We start from the raw sequence: 11201 nt of genomic DNA on the forward strand, positions 1-11201 counted from the left end.
TGTGCATACCTTACCTAATAATAACAAACATGTAAATTGACCGTACCTTCACTGTGCTAACCAGCCAATCAGGAGAGTATGCAAATTAACAAAGATGGCAGTTAATTTGCATACGTAGCCTCCAAGCCGCTTAGCGAAGCCTGACGGCTCTGGGGCTAGCTCCAGCCCGAGCCCGGCCAGAGCAAAGGCTTGGGTCTCAGGTGCCAGAGGTAAACCGATGCCAGCAGCCAAGGGAAGGGAAGGCCTATTGCATGAATTTCTTCATGCAACAGGCCTCTAGTAGTTCATGTTGAGCTGAGATAAGGCTGCAATGGAAAGCATCCAACACCTTCTTCCTTCTACCGTGGTCGCCGCCTTGGCGGGCCTGGGACGGGGACCCAGATGGGAACCTGCACTTCTGCCCCGGCTTTCAGCTGCCCTGTTTTCTATCCTTATAGTTTTTCCTTTTCCAGAGTCTCATATAAATGGAAACAAAGCCTTTTGAGCCTGGCTTTTTTTCACTTAGCATAATGCATTTGAGAGTCGTCTATGTTGTTATCCATGTCAGTAGTTTTCCTCTTGTTGTTGCTGCGTATTATTCCATCAGATGGATGTGCCACAGCTTGTTTATCCATTCACCACTGCCAATTGCCTTCCAAATGGCTGTTCCATTCTGCATTCCCAAAGCAGTGCATGAGAATCTCAGTCGTTCTGCATCCTCACTAACATTTGGCATTGTCGGATTTGTTTGTGTGGGGTTTTTTTCTTGATTTTAGCTAGTCTAATAAATGTGTAGAAGTATCTCATTGTAGTTTTAATGTGTATTTTTATAATGCCTAATGATGTTGGGCATCTTCTCATGTTCTTATTTGCCATATGAATGTGTTTGATTAAAAGTCTGTTACAATCTTTTGTCCATTAAAATATTAGATTGTCTTCAAACTATGGAGTTTTAAGAGTTCTTTATGTAGTCTGGATTTAGATATTTTATCCCAGTCTGTGGCTTGTCATCTCGTTTTCTTTTTATTTTCTTTATAGTATTTTGAATTTTGAGGAAGTACATGATCTGTTGTTTTTTATGGATTGTGCTTTTTGATGTTATAATTAAGAAATATTTGCTTAACCCCCAAATCACGAAGTTTTTAAAAATATGTTTTCTTTTAGACGTTTTATAGTTTTAGAATTTATAATTAGGCCTACAATTCATTTTGGGTTAACTTTCGTATGTGATACAAGGTATGGGTCAAGATTTATTTTTTTGCATATGGGTTTTTCCAGCACCATTTGTTGAAAAGACTATCTTGCTTCCATTGAGTTGCTTTTGCACCTTTGTCAAAATTCAGCTGGCATATAGGTGTGTGTGTATTTGAGGATCTCTATTCTTTCGCCAATATCATACATACTATTTTGACTAGTAGCTTTATATTAAGTTCTGGAATCACACATTGTGAGTTCTTCAACTTTGTTCTTTTTCAAAGTTCTTTTGGCTATTGGTTCCTTTGATTTTCTACATAATTCTCTTTTTTTATTGATTTCAGAGAGTTTTTTAAATATTTATTTTTTTTATTATTAATTTCAGAGAGGAAGGGGGAGAGAGAAAGAGATAGAAACATCAATGATGAGAGAGAATCACTGATTGGCTGCCTCCTGCATGCCCCCCACTGGGGATCTAGCCATGACCCGCAACCCGGCATGTGCCCTGACTGGGAATCTAACCATGACCTCCTGGTTCATAGGTCGATGTTCAACCACTTAGCCACACCAGCTGGGCATCCACATAATTTTTAGAATCTGTTTGTCAATTTCTACAAAAATGTTTGCTGAGATTTTCATTTGGATTGTGTTGAACCTACAGGTCAGTTTGGAAAATTGATATTGAGTTTTTGAATTCATGAACATGGTGTACCTCCCCACTTATTTACGTCTTCTTTGACTTCTTTCGTTAGTGTTTTGCAGTTTTTCATATATAGATCTTGCATATACTATGCTAGATTTTTTCTGTTTCCTGTTTTTGTGCTTTTATAACTTTTTTTTTACTGTAAAATAAGTATATATTTCCAAGAAATTAAAGATTGAATCAAGGTGGCATTCTAGAACTCAAAATACCACCTTAACAGCAGATTACCTGGTGAAATTCTACAATCATTACTGTGGATGTTTTCATTGCAATTCCATCAGGTTAGTTACATCTTTACTCTCTTGATATTCCTATTCAAGTTTATGCTTTTTCTGTATTTACTTGTGTTCTTCAACATCTTTCAATAATTTTATACATAACAACCTTGCATATCTTTTGTTAAATATTTTTCTAGCTACTTTATAATGCTTTTTACAAAGCTTTACTTTCTATTAGCTAGATGCAATTGTTAATCTTAAATGAGATTAAATTTTTACTTTTGCATCTAACAACCTTACAGAATTTTCTTTTTCCCTTTTTAAATTAAATTTATTTGGGCGACATTGGCTACTATGATCATATAGGTGTCAGGTGTGGGTTTCCATGTTACAAGATCTGTGTATTGTACTGTGTGCCCAGCACCCAAAGTCAAATATCCCATCATCATATATTAGGACCCCTTTCACCTCCCACCCCTTTCTCTCTGGCAATCACCACACTGCTGTTTATGTTCATGAGTTTCAGTTTTATAATTCCATATATGAGTGAAATCATATAGTTCTTAGCTTTTTCTGATTGACTTATTTCACATAGTATAATATTCTCAAAGTCCATCCATGTTGTTGTAAGTGGCAGTATTTCATCCTTATGGCTGAGTAGTATTCCACTGTGTATATGTACATCTTCTTTATCTAGTCCTCTATCATAGGACACTTTAGTTCTTTCCATGTCTTGGCCACCATGAATAATGCTGCAATGAACATAGGAGTGCATATATATTTGTGAATACATGTTTTCTAGTTTTTTGGGTATATACTCAGGAGAGGGATTGCTGGGTCGAATGATAGCTCTATTCTTAATTTTTTGAAGAATCACCAGACTGCTTTCCACAGTGGTTGTACCAGTCTACATTCCCACCAGCAGTGAATGAGGGTTCCTTTTTCTCCACAACCTCTCCAATACTTGTTATGGCTTGTCTTGTTGATAACGGCCACTCCAAAACAGGTGTGAGGTGGTAGCTCATTGTAGTTTTGATTTGCATTTCTTAATTGCAAGTAAGGTTGGCATCTTTTCATATATCTTTTGGCTGCTGGTATGTCTTCTTGGGAGAGGTGTATTTTCAGGGCTTCTGCCCACTTTTGGATGGGGTTGTTTGGTGTTGAGTTCTTTATATATTTTAGAAATTAAACCTTTGTCGGAGCCACTGTGTGCAAATATCATCTCCCATCTGGTTGGCTGCCTCTTTGCTTTGTTGTCAGTTTCTTTTGCCATGTAGAAGCTATTTAGTTTGATATAGTTCCATTCATTTATTTTTGCCTTTACTTCCCTTGCCTTTGGGGTCAAGCGCATAAAATGTTCTCTACGACCAAGGTGCATAAGTTTGGTACCTATATTTTCTTCTATGTAACTTATTGTTTTGGATCTTACTTAAGTCTTTGATCCATTTTGAATTAATTTTTGTACATGGGGACAAACTGTAATCCAGTTTCATTCTTTTGCATGTGGCTTTCCAGTGTCCCCAGCGCCATTTATGGAAGAAGCTGTATTTACTCCATTGTGTGTTTCTGGCTCCTTTGTAAAAAATTATCTGTCAATATACACGTGGTTTTATAGCTGGGCTCTCTATTCTGTCCCACTGATCTGTGTGTCTGTTTCTCTGCCAGTACCATGATGTTTTGATGATCATTGCTCTGTAGTATAATTTGAAGTCAGGCAGCATGATACCTCCAGCTTTGGTTTTTGTGTTTGTTTTATCCTCAGGATTCCTTTGGCTATCATTGTGTGTGTGTGTGTGTGTGTGTGTGGTTCCATACAAATCTGATAATTTCTCATTTTATTTCTTTAAAAAATGACATTGGGATTTTGATGGGGATTGCTCTCAATTTCCTAATTGCATGCTTCATTTCCAGGATTTCTTATTGGTTCTTTTTTAAAGTTTCAACCTCTTTGGTAAACTACTTGTTTTGTTTTCTGAGTGCAATGAATTGCCTGTCTATATTTTCTTGCATCTTGCTGAGTATTTATTGAACTACAATCTTGAAATCTGTTATTTATGTCACATATTTCTATGTGTACCAGCTTGGTTTCTGGGGATTTTTCATTTTCTTTCTGATCACCTTTGCTCTTCTCCTTTGTCTAGGCATGTGTATCTGTCTATATGAATGGCTTCTATAGCAGCTTCCTCTAAAGAGTTCTTTCTACTATTTTCCAGTAGATGGTGCTGAATTGAAAGATTTTTTTTTTTTTACCTCTGATTTCTCAGACTTGACCTCCCTGGCTTTCCTAAAACGATACAGCTGCACTGCTTGGGGATGGGGTTTGGTTTACCTTCACTATAATGGCAACCCCTGACCTCCGTGGGGTCCCACTCCAAGCACCCCACCTGGGGATCAATCACAGAGGGAAACAGTGGTTCTACTGCAATAACTCTTGGTTCACAGACAGTATGCTCCTTGGGCTACTGGAGGTGAGTTTTGGGAGTCCAAGGGGTGGCAGGGCTTTGTGGTTCCATTTCTTGTCTGAAACACCACCACCCGGCCCAGTAGTGGAGAGACACATGATAGAACCCTGTTCTCTGTCAGACATCCACTGGCTCAGTCACCTTTAGTTCCTCTTGCCTGTGGGACAGCCCTTCCCCCGAAGCTCTCTGTCCTCCTGGCTGAAGGAAGTGCCTGCTACCCCTGGCTTCCTCCCCTCTCCAGGCCATGCCATGAGCTCCTGGCTACAGGGCTGCACCAGTGGGCTATCTACACGATCCTCCCTTCTTGTCTTCCATTTATGTCTTCCTGGTTGCCCACCTTAAGATGTTTCAGTGTGCAGTTCTCCCAGGCATGCCTTTGTATTGAGTAGGGAATTCTTTGTTGAATGATAGTTGATTAACTTGTTGAAATTTCAGGGGTAAAGGCCAAGGGGATCTCTCATGCCACCATTCCTCTGACCTGCTTTTATAACTGAAAGAACTTTTTTCATTTTCCTTTGTTTACTATTACAGTCATGCATCACTCAACTACAAGAAATGCCTCATAGGCAATTTTGTTGTTGTGCAAACATCATAGAGTGCACTTACACAAACCTCGGTGATATAGCCCACTACACGCCTGGGATATGTGGTATAGCTTATCACTCCTAGGCCTCAAGCCTATAAGAGAGTCTAGCAAAATTATAAGATCCAGCAGGGGTCCTCAAACTATGGCCCGCGGGCCACATGCAAATACAAATATTATATTTGTTCCCGCTTTGTTTTTTTACTTCAAAATAAGATATGTGCAGTGTGCATAGGAATTTGTTCATAGTTTTTTTTTAAACTATAGTCCGGCCCTCCAACCGTCTGAGGGACAGTGAACTGGTCCCCTGTTTTAAAAGTTTGAGGACCCCTGATATACAGCATGTTACTGCATGAATAGCGTAGATAGTTGTAATGTGTTGCACTATGATGTTACAATGGCTATAACCTCACTAGGTGATGGGAATTTTTCAGCTCCATTATAATCTAAGTGGGACCACCACTGTAGATGCAGTCTGCCATTGACCAAATGTAGTTAGGCGGTGCATGGCCATATGGTCATGATGTGGTGCAGGACAGTGGATTTTTGTATGTTAGTCTTGGATCTTATAATTTTGCTAGACACTCTTATTTGTTCTAATAGCTTTTTTGTTGATTCTACATACAAAACCACGACATCTGTAAATGAGGACAGTTTTATTTCTTCCTTTCCAACATTATGGCTTTATGTCTTTTTCCGCACTGTCCTGAGCTTCCAGTACGGTGTGGAGGAGGAGTGGCAAAAGTGAACATTCTTGCCATGGGATTCCTTCAGAACAATGACTTCTAAAGACTGTTTTAGGAAGATTGTAGTGTGCCACTATAAAGAGGGAGGAGCTAGAGTTATGAGACAGCTGAGAAGACAGAGGAACCCTCTTTGCCCACCACTTCCCATCCTTCCAGCCACCACTCAATCATCCCACTCCACCCATATTTAGTTCCCAGCCACCTGTGACTCCTCTGCTCAGCCCTTCCCCATTAACCCCATGAGGTCTACCTGTCTTCTCCCTCAAGCTTCAGCCCATCATTTCAGCCTCTTTGGGGGCGGCATTCTCCCTTCCTACATCCTGTGGCTCACCCTTCCTCCACTGCTCAGAATGTCCCCACCCATACCCCCCAATCCAGGACCTTCAGCCTAAGAAACCTAAATGTAGTTTGCACTCTGTGATTCACCAGGCAGGGCTCTTTTCCCGCTGCCTGCAGGCCCCATTTCAGGTACCTCCATCCTACCGACCTCCTGTGACACAACTTGCTCAGTGCTTGATAGCAAGGGCTCTGGAGCCAGAGTACATACACTCAAACCACAGCTCTATGACATACCAACAGGGGGATCTTGGGTATATTACTTAGCCACCTGGTCCACCTGGTGCCTCCTGGGTTAATATGCATAAGTCACAGAACTGTGGCTGGTACAAGTAAGTGCTGTATGCACTGTTGTTATTGTTACCACTCCTTCCCCTCATCCTGTACACATGTTCATGCCTCTCTCATCTTAAAAAGTGAAGCAAAACCCTCCCTTAACATCACAGGCGTTCACTTCACCTGCGTACTCTCCCCTCCAGCTCAGCGAAATGTACTGAAAGAGCTGCCTGTGCTCATTAGTGCCATTTTTCTTTCTTTCTTTTTTTAAAAAAATATATTTTATTGATTTTTTACAGAGAGGAAGGGAGAGGGATAGTTAGAAACATCAATGAGAGAGAAACATCGATCAGCTGCCTCCTGCACATCTCCCACTGGGGATGTGCCCGCAACCCAGGTACATGCCCCTGACCGGAATCGAACCTGGGACCCTTCAGTCTGCAGGCCGATGCTCTATCCACTGAGCCAAACCGGTCAGGGCATTAGTGCCATTTTTCGCTGTCCTTCGCCCAGGCTCTTTCCTCAGTGTCACCTGGTGCTGCACCTCCAGGTGGCCAAGCTGGCAGGCAGCCCTCAGACCAAATCTTCCCGGCTGCACACAGCGGCACCTGAAACGGGACACACCTGCAGTGGCCCCGCCCCAGCCACTGAGGCCCAGGGGCCACTCTGCCTGCGGTCTTGGCCTGGGCCTGCTCTTCCACCAGCACAGCGCCTGAGACATTGTTGAGGCCCCAACATATTTATGAGTAAATGAGTGAACCTACAAAGAAAGGAATCAGCAATGTGTTGGAAGAGAAGGAGAGAGGGAGGGAAAAGCCTGATGCCTGTCTGGGGGAGGGGGAGAGAGCCCAGGCAGCAGGGGGTTGGGCAGGAGATGGGGTGAGAAGACGCCTACTTGGTTGTGGTCCTGTGGACTGTAGGGGCATTTGAAACATGGGGTTGGGGCAGGAGACCCAGGTCTGGAGCCAGTGAGAGAGGACAGTTTGGAAACTTCAGAGCTGCTGCATTCCATTCACGTCTCAGAGGGTCCTATGTGGGGAGAGAGAGGAAGGTGGTCTGCTTTATTAATCAGGTCTTAGCTTCTATATTTGTTACAATGTTCAAACTGCAGGCTCAGAGGCCGGCAAGGCAGGCAGGGACCGTTGGAGTCCTCCGTCACTGAAGCAAGCAAGCCTCATGTTCAGTTTAAGCTGCCTGGCTGCCGGCTGCCATCTTGGCTGGCAGTTAATTTGCATATTGCCCTGATTAGCCAATGGGAAGGGTAGCGGTCATATGCCAATTACCATGTTTCTCTTTTATTAGATAGGATGATCATGCCTTTAAGCACTGAATCATAGACATTTTCCTATACTTCATATGCATCTAATACATCAACATTTATTTCTCTATAATTCTGATTGTCAACTTGATCAAGCTCTTTGAGCCATTTAATTAAAATTGTGAATAGAGTGCCAATCTCCCTCGAGTGCTTTAAGCATCTTTAAGCAGGCAGAACTCAAGTATCTCAGTGGTTAGTGTTGCTCTTTGGAGCCATCTTGACTTTTCCGATCCCAGGCATCAGCTGCCCTGCAGGCAATCCTGGTTCCTTCAGGTGGAGAAGACTGTTGGAGATCAAAGTCTTAAGGACAGGGACGGGGTGTAGGGGAGCTGGTGGGGGGCAGAGCTTTGGTGATGACCAACATTTTGTCGCTGAGGCTCTTGAAGTCGGAGTGAGCCTTGGCTTATGCTGGGGAGTCAGATGGGGCTCAGGAAGGCCCAAGGCTCATGGATGGAGGAGGGACAAGGGAGGGAGAGAACCTGGTCAAGAGTGCGCCTGGGGCGGACTTGCCCTTCCCTGCGTTGGGTGCTCAGGCCCTTCAGCCCAGGTTCCCCAGGGCCGTGTGACTTTGGTTAGGGCCATGGTCGGCAAACTACGGCTCGCGAGCCTCATGCGGCGCTTTGGCCCCTTGAGTGTGGCTCTTCCTAAGCCTTAGGAGTACCCTAATTAAGTTAATAACAATGTACCTACCTATATAGTTTAAGTTTTAAAAAATTGGCTCTCAAAAGAAATTTCAATCATTGTACTGTTGATATTTGGCTCTGTTGACTAATGAATTTGCCGACCACTGGGTTAGGGAAATAGGATAGGGCTCCATACAACCGCCCGTCCAGACAGTGAAATTCAGGGAAGGCACATGTTTAGAAAAAAATGAGAGGTAAGAAAGTAGAGAAGTGGGGGAGCAGGATGTGTGGATATGGAACTGTCTCTGGAGCAGTTTGTCAGCCAACGGAAGATTTGAAGGTCTACCTGGAAGGACATAGTGGGAGAATATGTGTGGCCAAAGGAGACAGAGGTGGGGAAGGTGCTGCCGAATGGGGTACAAGGGGATGGGAAGGATCCCTGAGAAGGCAGGAGAGGTGGGTGCAGTGCCAGGGTCGCCTGGACAGAGCAACTCAGAATTGGGTAGGGGAGACCTCAGCTCACTCTTGGGCCTCTCTGCCCTCTGAGTTTGCAGCAGCCCTGGGCTGGGCTGGGAGGGAGGGCCAGTGGGGTGGTCTGCCCAGTTCTGCTGGCTCTGAGCTCCTCTTTCCATCTACACCCCTCTCCAGCGCCGATACCTGTGGGGATACAACCCCTTTGACCAGGGCTGCGCCAGCAACTGGTATTTAGCAATTTGTGCACCGCTGGGACCCAAGTAAGTTGGCAAACCAGAGGTCCAAGCAGTGGCCCATGGAGCCGGTGGGGTGGGGGGAAGCTGGGCCATCTCTCCTGGCCTCTTAGCACAGTTCCCAGACCCTCACACTCACTGTTCTCTGAGGTTTCCTTCAGGGCGTTGTGGGAGCTTCTGGAGCCTTCCTACTCCCTTTCATTCCTGTCCTAAGAAATGGAGTAGAGGGATATGCAGGCCGGATAAGACCAGCCCCAGCTCCCTGCAGGGCCACGCCCTGGGCTGTGTGTCCCCTAAGCTGAGGAGGCATGGGGACCAGGCCAGGGGGGCCACTACCCCTTGCATCTGGCTTATTGCTCCCCAGGTACATGGCCAAAGCTGTCTGGCTGCAGCGGGTGGTGGAGCCGGACTGGGTGTTCATGCAGAACCTGCATTGCCCAACCTGCCCCTCTGCACTCAGCCCCTCAGTCGTCCCTGGACCTGCGTCTGGCCACCAGCCCCAACCTCTGGCTCCCCACAGACCAGGAAATGCTCCCCCCGGGAGTGGGGAGGTGGCAGCCCTCCAGGAGGTGAGTAGTGTGTTCTGGGAGAGGGGTGGCTTTGGATTATACAGGTGCTGGGGGGAAGCCCCGCCCCCCCATATTGGGCTGGCTCTGAAGCTACAGCGCTCAAAGCTCGAGGGAGGGGCGTATAGACGGAGGAGTGCTGGAGGTGGGCCACAGTCCTCCAAGTAACACCAGGGGTTCCTGGAGACACAAAGCCCACACCCCTCACTGCTGGCTAGTCTTGGGCGGTCACTTACCCTTTCTGAGCCTCAGCTCCCTCACCTGTAATGAGGACTGAAACGAGCCCGATGGTTTATAACTTAGGGGGTCAGTTTCCTTTATTTAAAATCATTTTTCTTCTCTGAAGTCCAATGGGGGTGCCATGACATTCTATGGTGGCAGCTCTTTGAGCCCGACTATGGGCCCCACTCCCTTTGCTCTGCCTGGAGGTGGTGGCGGCTGGACAGTTTCTTGCTCCCCAGCAGGTGGGCCCTGAGCTGTGGGGCAGGGGCTTGGGAAAAGACCCCACACCCCCACTTCGTTTAGCTCCACGCAGGCCCAGTGCTGCCCCTGCCGCGGGAGGCCCCCAGATGAGGCGTGCCCCTTCACACCCAGCGATGCCCGATGCCAGGAGTCCCTGCCCCCGAACCTCACCTCCTGAGCCCCGCCCTTGGTGGGAATTCCAAGACCATTCCCCCCCGCCCCCGCCCCCACCAAAGCCCATTAAACACTCTTTTCCTGCTGTACAACTGCCCTGCTGCGTGTGTCTGTCCTGGGTGTGAGGGGCTGGGACAAAGACCCTGGGAGGGAGGAAGGCCCAACACTAGTTGGCTCTGTGACCTTGGGCAAGACACTCAGATTTCTCTCGTTCTTAAAACGGGGCCAACCATAAAAGCCACAGTAGCTGTCCTGGCCGCCGGCCTCCAAGGGGAAACCCCCACACTGTCAGGGAGGTCAGCCTCGGGAGAGGTCCGGCCCCGCCCTGCCACACCGCCGTCTGGCTGCAGGGGGCGCCCGCTGCCTGGGAATTCGCCAAGCCGGACCTGGCCCAACCCGAGGCCTTGGAGCCACCTGGGTGGGTGGGGCTGGTCCTCGGTCTGGGAGTGGGCCCTCCGGATCCTCATCCCTGGAGGTGGAGAGTGGGGGTCTCCACCATGGTCCGGCCCTGCTTCTTCCTGCTAGCGGGTCTCACCTTGGTCCCCCCTTCTGGGTAGTCAGGTCCTGTTCCTGCGGAGGCCCCAGGCCCTGGGAGCCCGCAGGCCCCTTGAGGGGGTGGTGTATGCGGGAGTCCACAGGAGACTGCGGCTCCTCTGGGAAATAATGGCACCTTCCTGAAAGGTGGTGGGGCTGGAGGAGTGAGGTGGTTCCTGCAAAACAGGTGGCACACAGTAGGCGCACAGTGAACGCAGCAGTATGATTGTCGTTATTTTCTCCACCACACAGCTAACAACGCCCAGGGTTTCTCCAAAGACCACCTTCTCAGAATTACCTGGGCCCCCGGCCACCGAGCC

The 11201-nt window shown here is 46.8% G+C and overlaps 1 protein-coding gene across 1 annotated transcript in view; it reads left to right on the top strand.

The window, feature by feature from the left end:
* Nucleotides 1-11187, top strand: part of ZDHHC19 (zinc finger, DHHC-type containing 19) — a 16300-nt gene extending 5113 nt beyond the window's left edge. The window contains exons 6-8 of the mRNA XM_006753408.2: nucleotides 9087-9172; nucleotides 9510-9714; nucleotides 10247-11187. Of these exons, the coding sequence (XP_006753471.1) occupies nucleotides 9087-9172; nucleotides 9510-9714; nucleotides 10247-10351 (396 nt within the window). The 3' untranslated portion in view covers nucleotides 10352-11187. The remainder of the gene's footprint in view (nucleotides 1-9086; nucleotides 9173-9509; nucleotides 9715-10246) is intronic.
* The last annotated feature ends 14 nt before the right edge of the window (nucleotides 11188-11201 follow it).

The sequence above is a fragment of the Myotis davidii genome, unplaced genomic scaffold (genome assembly GCF_000327345.1).
Source record: "Myotis davidii unplaced genomic scaffold, ASM32734v1 scaffold571, whole genome shotgun sequence".
NCBI classification, from domain to species: Eukaryota; Metazoa; Chordata; class Mammalia; order Chiroptera; family Vespertilionidae; genus Myotis; species Myotis davidii.